This window comes from Gigantopelta aegis, chromosome 2 (genome assembly GCF_016097555.1).
Source record: "Gigantopelta aegis isolate Gae_Host chromosome 2, Gae_host_genome, whole genome shotgun sequence".
NCBI classification, from domain to species: Eukaryota; Metazoa; Mollusca; class Gastropoda; order Neomphalida; family Peltospiridae; genus Gigantopelta; species Gigantopelta aegis.
The window spans coordinates 20,719,387-20,736,453 of NC_054700.1; the positions used below are offsets into that span (position 1 = coordinate 20,719,387).

At 36.9% G+C, this 17,067-nt stretch overlaps 2 protein-coding genes across 4 annotated transcripts in view; one reads left to right on the forward strand and one right to left on the reverse strand.

The window, feature by feature from the left end:
* Positions 1-752: 752 nt before the first annotated feature.
* LOC121377422 (E3 ubiquitin-protein ligase TRIM71-like) lies at positions 753-3,128 on the reverse strand. The gene has a single exon (XM_041505409.1). The coding sequence runs from the start codon at positions 2,758-2,760 to the stop codon at positions 886-888; it is 1,875 nt and encodes a 624-aa protein (XP_041361343.1). The 5' UTR covers positions 2,761-3,128; the 3' UTR covers positions 753-885.
* Positions 3,129-4,954: 1,826 nt separating this feature from the next.
* LOC121382591 (receptor expression-enhancing protein 5-like) overlaps positions 4,955-17,067 on the forward strand; it is a 45,324-nt gene continuing 33,211 nt past the window's right edge. For 2 of the 3 annotated variants that reach the window (XM_041512105.1, XM_041512114.1), the window contains exon 1: positions 12,466-12,626. In XM_041512105.1, the coding sequence (XP_041368039.1) occupies positions 12,473-12,626 (154 nt within the window). In that variant the 5' untranslated portion in view covers positions 12,466-12,472. Of the gene's footprint in view, positions 5,099-12,465; positions 12,627-17,067 lie in introns of those variants that run through there. The other variant, XM_041512122.1, reaches the window with a different exon arrangement.

Here is a 17,067-nt window from a genome sequence, read left to right on the forward strand (position 1 = left end):
ATAAAAGATATCTTGCTAAGTACTAATGGGCAATGTTAAAATTCTCAAAATGGTCGATGGTGATTAATACTGTGCTCTAGTGGTGTCGTTAAACAAAACAAACTTTAACTATCCTCCGAAAACCAAATATGCCAGTGCGGTCTCACGAATTAGACAAACTAAATTATAATAACATGAATTAAATCCCAAGGAAAAAGTATTATCTAGCTAAATTACCTAAATGAAACTTTAATACAGAAAGAAAGAAAACCTGAAAACTTGGCATAAACTGGAATATAAAATGAACATGACATTTTACAGCATATCATTTAACCCACCGAGAGAATTTGACTTGGTTCATCACACAGATTATGGAAATTCATAAATAATAATAACAATTTAAAAAATAATGCAAAATATCCCTTGCTATTATTTGAAAGAACTAGTTTATTGACGTCAGCAGGTTTCTTCTCACACTGACCACGTGTCAAAATAGCTAATAGTCAGTTTATAAAAGTGTCGAGGCGACTTATATAAATATTCATTTTCTTTTCAACATTCTTGTGAAAACTTGAGGTCAACTATATAAGCCTAAGTATCGGCTTCTACTGACGCTCCATATGCAATTTCAATCAGATAAAAGGAAAGTCTTGGGTGTTTGGGATCACAAGAACCACCCATCTATAGTTGAAAACAAACCAGGCAAGGGGGGGGGGGGGGGGGGGGGGGGGGGTCGGGGGGGGGGGGAATTCAACATCCTTTTAAAAATTTATTTTTCGGGGGAGTATGACTGGACTCCACCCCGAAAATGCTCGCCACAGTCTAGACCACCCCCACCCCCCACAACCGCCTTCATACTGCTGAACCGAATGTGTCAATCCTGCCAGAATGCGTGGAAAACTATATTTATAGAACATCATGAATATAAGTATAAGCGCAAACATTGCCCATGTCAGTTCCAACCCACAATCGTTGACATTCATCCACGCAAACAGCGGTCGGTGCGCCAATATCCTGAAAATCATCCTTCTTAAGCAGAAATGCCAGGAAACGCCCCGACTTGCTGACCAAGTGGACCGTGTATCTTTTGCCGTCTGCCACAATCAAGTGACCTTGTTTGTCGTAACAGATGCTTGTGGGGAACATGACTCCATCTGGTCCTTTGTAGACGTATTTGGCTTCAAACGAATCTGAAAGAATCACTAATTTGCCGCTGCTGTTTGAAATGGCGACCTCTCCGGCAGATCCAACCGCCATTCCGGTGATGACGGCGTCACTCTGCGAGAGGTCCTCTGGCAGAGGGACTCTGACCATGTCCTTACCGTGGTTGCATATTATATAAAGATTCTGCGCCGCTGCAGACGCGACGAATACTCGCTGTTTGTCGCTCGTGGTTGATATTGCCATGACCGTCTCGGGGATCGTTGCGTAGGTGGACCAGATATTCATGGCATCGTGGGAGAGGATCTTGATGCCATTTCCCCGGCTGAAAGCCACTAAGAGTTTTCCTTCGTGACCTTTGGTGATGCACGAAACGTCAGACGTCAGATGGATGCTGTTCTGTCGTCTGCCATCGGTGCCCAGTTTCAGCAGCGACTTTGGCGTGGCTACCCACATGATGCCGTTTGAGCCTTCGCAGATGCCCCTCACCGACGGTTTGGTGCATTTCATCTCCCAGATATGGAAAGCTATGTCTCGCTTCAAGCAAACCTCTCTGATATACGCGTGTTTCCCGCCATCCTGAACTGACGCTTCAGTGACGGTAAGTGACACGTGACCGATGATGTTCTCGGCAGTATTTCTGGCGAGGTTTCGATTCCCCGACAACACAAACTCCGCTTTCACGGGTTTGATGCTTCTTACGCTACACAGACCAGGCGCAGTCTGTCGCAGGACGTCCATCTCCAGCACCATTTCCATATCCGTCTCGGAAGACAGCAGTTTCTCCCCTTTGTACAGAACATCCGAGATAGAGACAAGTTTTTGCTTGTAGAACTCTTCACAGTGTTGAATTCGGCTGAGTTCGTCGTTTTTCGTCGACTGGATTGTATCCACAAGGTTCTGATGTGATTCTTCCACGCGGTCGGAGATATCTTTGTACAGCTGTTTCACAATTGCACTGACCTTTTGAATGCTTTCCAGAAATTCACCCTCGTATTCTTTAAGCTTCTCGTGATCTCCTTCTATAGTCCGTTTAGTATTCTCCGCTTTCACCAGCATAATCTGCACTTGTTCCTTCGCGCCTTGGGCTTCGTCCAAAATGTCGCCTGTCACGTGGTCCTTATGTGACGTCAGGATGCAGTCACGGCAGACGGGAACCTTGCAAGACTTACAGAAAAATTTCAGCAACTCGTCTTCGTGTTTCGGACATGTAATGCGCATTTTTTGTCCCACAGAACCATGTTGCACCTTTTCCAAATTTGCAGGAGGATCAATAAATAAAATGTTATGCGTTGATGTTATTTTAAGCTTTTCGTGATACTTGACGCAGACACTGCACAAATCTTCGTCACAGTCTAAACAGCGGCCTTCGGCGAAGTTCTTGTCGCATAATCCACACACGCGAGTCGAGCGCACGTCCTGTAAACCCAAATTCAAGCCTTCTCTGACGTCAGACGTGCACGCGACATATCCATCGTCTGGAAACGCAGGATCGTCTGCTGTCAATGCGTACTGGGGATCATCATCAGACGCGGCCTGGTCCGTGACACTGTTAGAATCTTCTGGAACCGTTACATTAGCAGACGACAAACCTGTTGTGTCCATATTGGATTTGTTCATATTTAGGTGTCAATTCAACGAGGCTTGAAAATGATACTTGTCAGGGAAGGCTTTTACGTCATAGAGAATTAGCTGGTATCTAACACTGCATGTTTTTTTCTTGTTGTTTTTTTTCCCTCTCTCTCTCTCTTTCGTAATTCTGTTATCGCCTTTTTTAATACAATCCTTGAATCTAAGTTGTTAAAATTTATACGTGAATTATACACACTATTTGATGACTCCCCAATGACGTCAAAACACCCTTCTACCGAAACTAAATTATATTCTGAGAATTCAAAACAGTCACAGTCACTGTCAACTAAAGGTTGTCCATAACACAGTGCTATTTGATCACAATGCACTTACAAATATACTGTCCACGTGCCGTGAGTGAGTACTTTATAGCGTACACCTAGAGGCAAACCCAGAATATTTTTAACGAGGGGGGGGGGGGGGGGGGGGGTGCAACCTTCTTTTTTTAAAGCACTTACAATATTCCCGATTACACTAACATAGGCCTATAGTATGTGTAATTCATCATAGAAACACCAGTCGACATAATGATTACATCTTCCTCACTAAAAAGAACAAAATTCAGTGTATTCGTCCGTTAAACACTGGGTTTTCGAGCTCTTCAATGTTTAGAAGTGGTGGGCACCTCCATTACGCCTACCTTGTCCCTGGATCCGCGCCAGACGTGTGCATTTTGGACTTGTGATATCAAGCGGCTACCTATCACGGGTTGTTCAGTTCAGCGATAACACAATACATAAGCATAATAATTGCACTGATTTGAGATAATTATAACTGTTAAATATAGTGGTTGATATACCCGTACTAGTGGAAAGGCCGCTCCCAGAGTGGCGTGAATCGGTACTACAAATTTCATGTCTACTAGTCACAGAAAAGGCGTGTGGGCCACATTCTCTTCAGATTAAAAAAAAAAAGATTTTTTTTTTAAAGTTTAACGACACCAATAGAGCACATCAATTTGTTTATAATTGGCTCTTGGGTATCAATTGAACATTTGTTAATTTTGACACGTAGTTTGGAGTAAACCCACTACATTTTCATCCATTAGCAACATGAAGATAGATAGATAGATAAGTACTTTAACGTGCCCATATACCACTAGGTTTTCGAACACGCCCATCCAGAGTCCGACCTCCGATAACATCGGTGGCCTAACTCGGGATGGGGGAGGGGGGGGGGGGGGGGGGGAGTTATAGAATTGAAAATGGGCAGAATTTTGAAAATAGCAATTAGTAAAAGTTAATAGAATTAAAAAAAAAAATTAAATAAAAAGTTACAAGCCAAAAATAAAAAGAATTGACTGCTCGGCCGAATATTTATACAATTTGGAGCATTTTAGAAGGACAGTCCAAAAATAAATAAAAGTTTAAAGTCCGATCTATATGGGCCGGGCCGGGGGGGGGGGGGGGGGAGAGTTTAAGGTGGGCGGAATTTGGAATACGAATTTAGTAGTTATGTCGAGGGAAGCAAATGGTCCGCTTTAAGAACTAAAACATACAGGTTTATACATATGGAGTTTCTGGTGGTGCAAAAACAAAATAGAAAAGGTCCACTTGGTTCATATTCGACCCCCCCCCCCCCCCCCGGTCCAGCTGACGCTACGCCCCTACTCGCCCAGTGCCTGAGTACTCGAGTACTCGTGGAGACCCCAGGTAGTTGTGAGACATGTATATAGTTTCTAACGGACACGAATGTAGGCTAGCAGTTAACATGCGGCACTGAGCAATCGGTTTCACGTTAGCATACGTCACAAGAGCTATCAATTTTGATAGTGCTTATTTTATTGGATGATGTGGCTGTGGCGACCGGGTCATCACCTACGAGCAACCTATGATATAATCTTTAAATCGATAACACATATACCGTGTGGTAGCATAAATGACGCATGATGTCCATAATTACTGAGGTGTTTGTAAGAATTCGGATCAATAAAAGCAAATTACTGTATATGTGCTTGGACTTGTAATAAAATGTTTATTAGTGAAACCCGTATGGACTCATTATTCAGTCATGGTGTCCATGTCTTAAATGATAACTTATATGTACAAGTATCATGAAGGCATATTAGAAGAGTTTTAAAATGTTAACATTATCACTCATGGTTATTGGTTTGGTGAGAGGAAACATTACGTCACTTAAAATAGTGTATAACGTCACCACCATATATCTGACGTAGGTCGATCCGAAGGAAATCACCACACGAAGGAATAACAAAAACAGCAGCCGCAATCCCTTCGTTGTCCTCATAGTTAGGCTGGGAGTTCATAGATTTAATAATAGATCAAGAACAAAGGTTTCAGAATGGATCATTTTGATGCTAAAGCATGTGAGTAATGTCCAAATATTCATTGTGATGGTTGAGAATGTGTCAGATTGCTATGGAATTCCCCTCTCATTCTCTGCTTTGGTAAGCCCTATGGCTATGAGGAAGGAACTTGGAGTGGGGGTGATGAAAGAGATTTTGCGTCCCAGCATGTCTCAACCATTTAACTAAAAACTTTTTTCGAAAATCAGTATAGCTAAAGTTTAATTTAGGCCCTCTCTCACAGGGGTGTAGCGTGATCTGGACCTGGGTGGGTGGGTGGGGGGTCGAATATGAATAAGTGGATCCCAGAGCACGGGCGTATTATGGGAGGGTGGTTCGAACCCACACTCACACCCCATCCCCGCTGAGGCTAAAACATGTTTACAGTGCAATATTACTATAGTCCTTCCTACAGGGAACGCCTGTTTTCGTACAATGAAATTTGTATAAGTTATTTATTTCTGAGCCGATTGTTTTTTAATATTTTTTTTATTAAAAACACTTTTTTTTTCTTACGTCAAACCAAACTAAAATTATTTACCCCCCCCCCCAAAAAAAAAAAAAAAACCCAAAAAAACCCCCCAACATAACAAAACAAAACAAAAGTTTTAAGAAGAATGGGACGGACTATTCAAAGGCCTATAGGTGTTCATGGAAAAATTTAATGTAGACAAAAGTGACCTCTAAGTTCATATTCGAGCCCCCTCCCCCAACCACTCCCGCCGGTTTAGACAACACTCCTTTGCAGTGTTTAACGGCTCCTAAGCACAGACGGCTCAGATAGCATCTTTTGTTTTGTTAGCAATAGTATGTTGTTGTTGTTGTTGTTTTTGTTTCGTTGCTTTTTACAAGTATTTTCAGTATTTTGTTTTAAAGGGACATTCCTGAGTTTGCTGCAATTTTTTTTTATCGACTAAAAGAGACTTTTTAACGATTGTAATTACATATCAAATATATTTTTCTGCATAATATAAACGTGTTTTTGATCGTTCTAATATTTGTACTAGGTTAAATTTCATTTTATTTTCTAAAATATTTTTTGAAGACAAAATCCAGTTTGGGCTTCTTACAAATGTTAAAACGACCAGAAACACATTCAGTATACAGACACTGATATTCTAATATATAAATATAATCGTAGAAATATTTTATTAGTTGGAAATATCTTACAATGCAGCAAACTCAGGAATGTCCCTTTAATTGTCATGATACGGAGTCTGAACGACAAAACCATCAACATACTATACTAGTATTTAAAATCGCATCTCTGCACATTGACAAGGCCATGATTAACTACTTCATATCCATGAGTCACTGTCAAGATTTAGTTTTTGTCGGTTGGAGGACTGCTACTCCCAAAGATAGCTGTCCTTACTTATGAGGACTGCCACTCAACACTGTTTTGACAAATTCCAATCTGCACAAGACAGAGCCCTTTGGGTATTTAGACTGTTGTGATGGCATGTACTCATGAATCACTGTCAAAACAGTGAAGATATTAGGTGTTTGCAAAAGTTAAACGACACTACTGGAGCACATTCATTAATTAAACAACTCTTGGATATCAAACATTTGGTAATTCTGAAATATAACCTTAGAGGTAACTCGCTACATTTTTCCATTATCAGCAAGGGATCTTTTACATGAATTTTCCCCACAGACAGGACAGCACCAACCACTGCCTTTAATATACTTGTTGTGTGACACTGGTTGTGACGGGGATATCCAATCAGAGATTACGTGCACCGAGGGGATTCAATCATTCGGCCTAGGCACTATGTCCGACTGAGCTAGATCTCGTCCCTCAGTGAATGGTGAGCAAATCAGTCAACGTAACTATATACACTGTGGATACTACGACCACCCCTTAGCCTTAAAGTAAATCAGAAAAAAGAAATGGTCACTCTCATCTAGGCCTTGACGCAAAATCAAACAAATTATATAAATACGACCACTTTTCGAAAGACGATATTTAAATAAACACTCCTAGAAAAAATTAGTTTGTTTTGTTTAACGACAGCACTAGAGCACATTACTTAATCGTCGGCTATTGGATGATTATTGTTATAACAATTGGCAATTCTGACAAGCAGGCCTGTGGTATTTCTGCCAGAGTTTAAGAACGGTAAAATTACGTACCCCAAAATATTGGAAATCAATATGGAAACATTTTAAAACTAGTTTTCAGAAAGATTACATTAAGAGAACAGTTGTTTAACATTTTATGTAAGAACCGGAAATGCAGTCCAATTTCAAAAGATTTCAAACCTATGACCAACTGGTAGGGGGGCTATTATGATCTGTTTTGTTTGTATTAGGCCAAACAAAATAAATTTCTGGTCTCTGGTCAGCGCGCGCGTCAGTTTTGACCCTCGCACGTCTGTAGTGCCCACAAATGTCGCAACGACCACAAATGTCACAACGACCATAAATGTCGCAATGTTACTGCCACAAATGTCCTAATCGACCACAAATGTCACACGATCGACCACAAATGTCACAAAGGTCTCAACCACAAATGTCACAACGCTGAACGCCACAAATGTCACAACGACAAATGACGCAACTCATCAACCCACAAATGTCATAATTTACATTGACGTTTTTAAAACGTTTTCTTGTTTTGTCCTTTTGGGGTTATACCCTTAGCTCAAATATAGTGTCCCTTGCTCGGCAGGATTACAGGATCTATTCCCACTGTAGCATCCCTTAAAATGTTTCATTATTAGCACCAACTTAGTGGTCTGAAAACTCGATATCAAATCAATATTACACTGTGAAAAAGCACTGTTAAATAAAATGACTCTCGTACCATATTCAGCACCATGTAAGTAATGTTAGTGTGAACAAAACTGTCATCATGAACTGTCAAATTCGGGCAAAACAGTGGGGAAAATTCGGGTAGTTTTTATCTGGGTAAAATTTCGGGAAAATCAACCCCTCCAGCCCCCCTAAATCAAAGAGTCCCCATACGCCCATGACTGTCATGTTCAGTCTTAACTGCTATAAAGGCCACCTTTATTTAACAACCACGCATCAATAACGGGCAATAATGGTCGATCGTGTGACATTTGTGGTCGATTAGGACATTTGTGGCAGTAACATTGCGACATTTGTGGTCGTTATGACATTTGTGGTCGTTGCGACATTTGTGGGCACTACACACGTCAACAATTTTTTTTTTTTTAAATTATTATTATAATTTTTTTAATTTCCCGCGGTATGACGTCGATTTTTGTCGGGATTTTCTTATTAGGCCATAAAACCGCATTTGGAGCCAAAGCTGGCTTGGACCATTATCTTTCTTTAATTGCTTTCTAAAACAGGTCCCGTTGTTCTGAATGAGTAACATAGCTTGTTTTAAAAAATATCTACACCCAAAGTCGAAGTAATAAAAAATGCCTTGGTCATATGGAAAATGTAAAAAAAAAATATTTTGGGTACCAAGGCAAGGGAGGGGGGCACCATGGTCATTGAGGATGGACCAAAGCAGATGAGGTGGACGTAAAAAAAAAAAAACACCCATAAATATACCCATCTTTTCCGTGCAATCCATGAATTTTTTTTACAAAAATACAAAAACAAAACAAAAAAAAAAAAAACAAACAAAAAAACACAACCAAAGCCGCAGCGCCGCATTCTGGAACTTTGGTCTTTCCCGAAACCGACTTTGTTTCTCCTTTTTTTTTTGGCCTTACGTACACTCAAGTTATTTTCAAGCAGAACGCCTTAAGTAATCTTCAGAGGATATCTGCTAGATTTGTTTTCCACCAATAGCCAGGGATCTGTACTACTTTCCCCACAGACAGAACAGCACATACCTCGACCTTTGATATATCTGACTCATATGGCACTGGTTTGGATGGGTAAAAACACAAAGTCCGCCGAGCAGGCTCGATCCTGTCGTGAGTACGACCCAAGCACCTCAGGCGAACGCTCTACTAGCTTGACTCAAATCCCGCCTCCTTACTCCTAGAAAAGCTGTGAACAGTAACTTCTAACAGACCCAGGGAACAATAATTTCAAAATGTACGGTTCGTAACTGGAAGTTGGTCCATGTGATTTTTTCCATGGCTGCATGAATCATATTTATGTAATATAATCAATTATCTCAAAATAGACTGAATATTTCTGTCTCTAAGTCCTTAAAAATATTTCATGCTTTATATATATATATATATATATATATATATATATATATATATATATATATTTTTTTTTTTTTTTTTTAATGATTTGTCTATATTATATGTAAAAGCCATTGAACATAAGATATAAATATAAAATAGACAAATCATTAAAACAAAAATATATAAAACATGAAATAAAGCTTTACTTAGTCAGAAATATTCGGTCTAATCTCAAACTTGCATTGCAATTAGTTATCCTTTGAGGTTTGCAACGTCTAATTTTAGAACGTGTACACTGTTCACCGGTACCACATAACCGATTGGCAGTTCGCAAAAAGTAAAGTTGCTTAATTATTGTTAATCAATAAATAAAGATGTTTAGCCTACAGATTGACGGAATAAGCTGTTTCGAATCTTTATTCATCACCGTTGAATGACTGTTTCAATATATAAATTCAGACGCGAATCGTCACATCTTATGTCGAATGTTACGTGCTTGATATAAGCTGAATATTAATTTCATTACTCAGTTTGCGTAATTTCTAAATATCATTTTATACAATCATAAAATAAACAAATTTCCTTACCTTTTGTGGTTAACGTTGATAAACAAAACTGCAAAAGCGCTCTTGTTAGGCGTTGCTATGTTACGTCAATACGTCAAAGCATTGATGACGTAATTTTGATGTTCGTAATAATTGACGGAAATTGTCGAACAACCACAAACTCAACGTAGTTCGTTTTGGGTCATTTCAAATAAATAAATAAATAAATACATACATAAATAAATAAATAAATAAATAAATAAATAAATAAGTAAATGGATGAATGAATGAATGAATGAATGAATGAATGAATGAATGAATAGATAAATAAATAATTCTAAAAACATTTACTCTATAACGTTATAAGTAAGTTTGGTTTATCTTTGGTTAAAAACATTTATTTACTCTTTTTTTTTGTCATTTTCTAGCAGCATGTATTTCCAGTTCTATATAGCATTACTATATAAATAAATAAAAATCCACTGGAGTACTTTAGAAAGGATTGTTTAATATAATTTACTCCAAATCAGTGGCGGATCCAGAAAATCCATTTAGAGAGGCCTCAATGACATGTGACCACAACGTAAAACATGAAAGAATAAAATAAAAATATAACTGTCGCAAATAATAATAATTGTCACGGGGATCCTATAATACCCGTAACTGAATAAAACACGATTATCCTAATATCTCTCCTAACTGTATATCTATTAGATCTCTCTGTATCGGGCAGTCTAATACTCCAGTGGCTCGGCTTTAGGTATATTCAGAGATAAGATCTTATATATATATATATATATATATATATATATATATATATATATATATATATATATATATATATATATATATATAGCACGTTTAGTTCACTAGAAAACACAACAAAACACAATACACTTTGGAATCTGTATTAACACTACGCTGACAAATGTACTTGCCGCAGTAGTTAATTAACAACAACAATATAATAACAACCCAGAGATAATCACTTAATTAGTTAATCACTAGGTGTCTAGTTTACACAATATTCTAATCACTTCACGGTAATACAACACACACACGTGTGATAATTGAGAAACGCTTCCAGGGGAACTTAATTAATAAAGGAATTACAACTCTATTCCTAACTGGTTAATTTTTAATTAACCCTTAAATACTCAGTCAGTAACCTTGTAATACAGAATTAATACTGGTACATATCACAATAAAGACAATAACCTACAGTTTACCTAGGTCCTCTAGGATGACCGGCTAAGCTTTATCTTACCAAATACTCGTATAATACAGTATTAAAATATTTAAAGTCACATCAATCACGTCAAGGTTATACAACAGAGCAGAAAAATATATTTACCACGTCCGGACTCAACTTATATAGATCGTTCATTGGACGACGTCCGTTCCCCTGGATACTTCCAATGTTTCTCCCCGATATATCTAAAATCCTATCTATAATTTCAAAAATCTCAGAGACAGCGAATATCGCCTGGGGGCACAACGCGGTACCTCACCTATTATGTGATATTGCCACAACTCCCAGAGACGGTATATTTTTTTAGAAGCCTAGACTGTTCGTCTCCTAGTTCGCTAGAGATACCCCGGCCATAAACCGCACTACCGGAGTTATTACGTAACTACTGGCCACATGGCCTCCACATCTGGTCTGGGTGTGTATTATGGGGTACGGTCGCGCGGGGGTATTACGTAACCAAGCTGCACACAACCCTCTAAAACAATTAGCATCGCCACAGGCGAAAAGATAAGAGCATGTTCCGTCACAATAATAATAAGGGGGGGGGGGGGGGGGCTTAGATTCGCTACTGCAAATGGCAATTGCTGCTTTTGTCTTGATGTTTAAAATAATAATGACATTTTCTCGTGTTCGATATTTTTTGAAAGTGAAAAATGTAACTCGTTTATCGTATTAATGTTATTATTATGATACAAAACGTATAATGAATAGTTAAGTATTTTATGCCGTAGTCCACGGTCCACCTAATAAAGCACTGATTAGATATAATCTCTCTGAACTACTAATTAGGGTCTCAAATGATATATGCAGGGAGCATAATCTCTAGTGGAGGGGGTGGGGCACATTCCAGATTTGTATCTTTATATCACAAACAAACAAATAAAAATATATTAAAAGGAGAAGTAAATTTTCGTCCGCAGAGGCTCCACCGCCGCCTCCGCCGCCCTCGCCGCCTCCGAGGAGCTTATATACGAAAGTATCTGTAAAATATGACGTCGCGGTGTGACGTGTTTGTGTAGAACTGTCACGTTTTTATTTATGTTGATGAAGTAATCAAGCAGTCGTTTGATTCAAAGTATTTTAGGCATCCGGCCTATATTACAATCAATGTATTACATTTCAGTGTATAGTGTACATGTATAAAATATAAAAAATATAGAACTGAAACATATAAATATTCCCATACAAAACTGAATCTAATTTTTGTGTCCAGTTTAGAAAATAATCAACTCCGAAATAAATTAATTTGTAGTTAATTCCATATTATTGAGAAAAAAACACATTCCCTGTGGGAAGGTCTATAGACTTTAGACTTCCATGTCACAGTATAAGGTCAATTTATGGTTTCTTTGAAGGTATAACCAAAATATTGCAAATGTTTAGAGAGAACACTTTCACAGCGCTTCCCGAAAACAACGCATGCGCATACAAAATTATTGGGAGTATTTTATGTAAGAGCTATTTAACCATGGCACCTTCCAAAATGGCGTCGGCTGTATCGGAGAACGTTGAGACTTGGAAAGCGAAGTTGGACAAGTTCCTTCACCAGAAGAATGCTGTTAATGATCTCTTCGAGAAATTGGAACAAAAGACTGGTGTCCGAAGATTGTATCTGGCATCAGGTATTGGTGTTTGATTCAAAACGGATGTAACATATTTCCCACGGAAAAAGTATCATCAATGTCCCTAATTCCATTATGCTTAAAATTCCGTGATGTTTAACTTCTCATGCATGGTTCGCGCATTAAACGTCAGATTTCTTGTCGTCTGCTTCTCGTTCATTTGTAAGGCTTTTCTTCTCAATTCAGAAGCATTTTCATCAACAATAAAGTTTAAACAATTATCTTAATGGAAAACTTTACAAACCGTAGTAGTAAAACCCTTCATTTACAGTGTTCTTGCATGGTGAAAATCAAAGGGGTGCTACCCTTCCCCTTAAAAAACCCCCATAAAAACATTTCAAATATTGGTTACCATTGGTGGCACAACAATGTCAATTAATTGACGTTCACAATATTCACAGTTTTAGGTCCACAGGTTTATTTTAAGTATAAATGTCGTATGTGCTCTATTTTAAATGGTACATCAATGGTAAAAAGTGTTTTTGTTTTCCATTCAGTTCATTGTTTTGTTATTTAGTGTTGCTTTTTATAATACATTTATTTTTTGAATTATTTTGCAAACTTTTAAACATAAACTTTGTTGCTTTTAAAATACTTTATTACGGGACATTCCCGAGTTTGCTGCATTGTAAGACTTTTTCGACTAATAAAATATTTCTACCATTAAACTTACATATTAAATATTTTTTTTTTATTTAGAATATCAGTGTCTGTATATTCAGTGTGTTTCTGGTTGTCCTAATATTTGTAAGAAGCCCAATCTTGATTTTATCTTCAAATAATTTTGTACATACCCAAAAAAATATTTTAGAAAATAAAATGAAATTTAACCTAGTACAAATATTAGAACGATCAGAAACACGTTTAATATACAGCCACTAATATTTTATGCAGAAACATATATTTGATATGTAATTACAATCGTTAAACAGTCTCTGTTAGTGGATAACATCTTAAAATTTGCAGCAAACTCAGGAATGTCCCTTTAAATTGCATGTACAATAGCTGGCATACATGTACTTGTGAAAAGTGTTGTGAATAAATCAATCTGTAGACCAAATATTTAAAATCAGATTGAAAATAAAAAAATGAATTGTTGCATCCCATGTTACTGTACATGTATATGTGTATCAGGCCTTTGGATTTCACAGTAACGATCGTTTCTGTAAAATCATGGAACCAAAATTTCATTTTTTTTTCTCATTTTTTTAAAATTATGTTTCTAATATCACACTTGGAGAGTGTGTTTGACACAATCACAAGACCTGATTCGGATTGTTGTGTTAACCGAACTTCTCAGTGTTCCGGTTCAGGTAAACATGAATCAGAGTTCGAACACACGCTCAATCAAACGTGTGACACATTTAATTTAAACCAAAATTACTGGCACTAATTATTTGTAGTGTATGTCTTAAATATAGGGGTCAACAAATAGTATTTAAATTCAAATATAATTTTGTAGAAAATATTTAACCTTCTGACTACTATCACTGAAGTTGAAAAAAGTCAACTTCACACATGTGCTTGAGTGCTGAAGATGGCAGTCGAATAGGCCCCACTATTTCCTGTAGTTTCATTATGGAAGGAAATGACGTAGGCCTAATTAATTATTTTGATTTAGCTGTCAAAATCAAAACAGCATGTGTATATAATGAGAGGGCGTGTTGAAAATCAACTTTATATCGAGTTTGAAAACATATCTTTGCACCAAATTTTGTGATAATAATTTAAATCAATGGTATTAAATGAGTTCCTATGACTTGTTTTCACGGAACCTGAAAACAGTTTCTGATGTGTTCCCGTGATCACAAGGCCCGCAACCGAAAAAGTGTTTCCCATGAAATTTGTAATCCTAAGGCCTGGTGCATCACTGTTTACATATTAATAGCCAACTCTGTGGATACATGTAGGCTAACCCTTTATTTTGCCCCTCAATGTCTGGTACAAAAAAGGATGGTAAAATGTATAAGCCGACTTAACTTTTATATACTTGAACTGGACGAATGTACATGTAGACATCAAGATAATGCCAGTTCATTCATTTGAGTGAATTGCAGGAATTTGTTTTGGTGAACTGATCAAAGTACATATATTATTTTAATGAAGATTTCAATATTGCTGAAAAAGAATAAAGATTTTAAATTGAATGTGATTCCATAATGTTAGATAACATTAACAATTCTTTTCATTTATTTCTAAACGTTTGTTTTGCTCCTTACATATTTTTTTCATTCCTTCAAAATACATCCCTTTGAGCTTTATACGTATTAAAATGCATCTCTGTTTGTTTGATGGTCTACTGATGGATGTGTGGTCAGAGTGCTTGTCTATCAACCCAAATGTTTGGAGTTCGAATCCAGACCTTAGAACTACACTACTGTATATTATTCCCAAGGCTCACACTGGAACAACGTTTGGTTTAGCCCATTTTGAGATATATGTAGACTATTTCCTTGAAATTTTAAAAATATATGCTTAATTTAAGGATTTTGTTTTTTTTCCAGCCAAAAACTAAATGTTGTAGCCACTTTGTACATGTATATAAAAATTAGCAATTGACCAATTTTGCAATATATACAGGGTGAGCCTTGCATTTGTAGTGCTTAATGCACTAATTCAATACCTCAGTATCTCAAAGGGTAGGATTTTTCCCCCAGTACATACAGAAACATATATATATATATATATATATATATTTTTGTGTAGTGATCATACAGGCTGAAAATGTTGAAATGCACAGAAATAGACATTTTTGCGATGCATGCACTGTAACATAATTTTAAACATGACATTTTCCTGTTTATTCATTGGGGTTACACTTTTGAAAAGTTTTCTTTACTATTTAGAATGGATTAGGTTTATGTCAGGTTGTTCACTTTCCAGTTGTTCTTGACTGTAAAATATGAAATATTATTTCTGTACGTATATACATGTACCATATTAACTTTTTTGTTAATAATTATTCTAACAGAATTATTAAGGGCAATTCTGTGGTAAGACTACTAAGAGTGGTAACAGATCATTAAACATGTTAAAGTAGCAGCAGCACAGTTGTTGTGAAGAAAAGACCTCAAGTCTCTCCAGCTCATTTAACATTGTCAAAATGTCTGCATAAAGATCTATACAGACCACACCACAATGCAACTGTATAACTTCACCAGGGCCCATATTTTCAAAGCTGTCGTAGCACTACCATATTGTAAAATTGTTGTAGGCTATGTCGAGTGACATAGCCTACAGTGGTTTTATGATATCGTAGTGCTAAGATAGCTTTGAAAATCTGTAGCCGGTACGTATCTTGATCAACAATTGTAGCACTGCAATATTGTAAAATTGTTGTAGTCCGTGGCAAGTGACGTCATAGCCTATGATGGTTTTATGATATCAGAGTGCTAATATAGCTTCGAAAATCTGTACCCAGTATCTTGGTCAGTATTAAAATTTAATGTAAAAATCTGCTCAATTTATAAAATATTTACTATAACCTGCAAATTGAGTTGTTTCCTATGCAGGGTGAGGATTTACTGTAGTGGTTTTAAACCCTCCCTAGCAAATTTTTGTTTTCCCAATTTATTTTTTGGGGGAGTGTGAATCAACCACCACTATAAATTTGGTTGCCACAGTCTAGACCCCTCCCCCTTGCTAACTATCCTCGGACCTTTGTGTAATTTATTAAAAGTGTTCAATATATATATATATATATATATACATGTATGCATATTATGATCTTTTTTTTTCACGCAGATCAAAAGTCCAAAATCCATTTTGCAGCTGTCAGGTTGTTGGTGCAGATCAAATAACTGTGTATTTAGTTTATTATTAATTTCATCTAGCTGACAAAGCACTGTAAAGCAATTTATGGTTGCATTTAACATGTTATAAATTCATTTGTTCTTCAATATTAATACACAAACTGATATTATCACTGCTTTTATGGAGTATTTGTACATTGTGTTTGTATACAGATGTTAATGTAATGGGGTTTCTGGCGGCACTGAAAATAGACAATCAACAATCAACATTCAACATCTATTGTGACGTTTGAGCAGTTGGTACACGGACCACGTACAGAATACATGCATAAATTTGTAAAACTTGCATATTTGACTATACCTAAATGTACATGTGTAGTTGTGTGTTATACATCTTTATGTAGTTACATCTTCGTACTTGTATAATCAGCTAAAGCTTTCCGTGTTTTCATGTACTCACAGCTTCTTACAAGCACCATTATTTATATTCAAGTCTTTATTGTGTCCTGAGAAGACTTTGTTGAGATTTTGAAGGAATTTTAAAGCTCAAGTCATTTGTTTGTGTTCTGCATAATATCACACAAAGTGTGTTATTTTGTCTGGTGGGATTATAACATTCAAAATGTCTGGATTGATCATTTATGGAGCTACGGTTGGGTCTTTTATTGAACACATGGAGAAAATGTTAG

Excerpts from the sequence above, each read along its gene's own strand:
- LOC121377422 (XM_041505409.1), bottom strand. The coding sequence starts at position 2,760 with ATGAACAAATCCAATATGGACACAACAGGTTTGTCGTCTGCTAATGTA.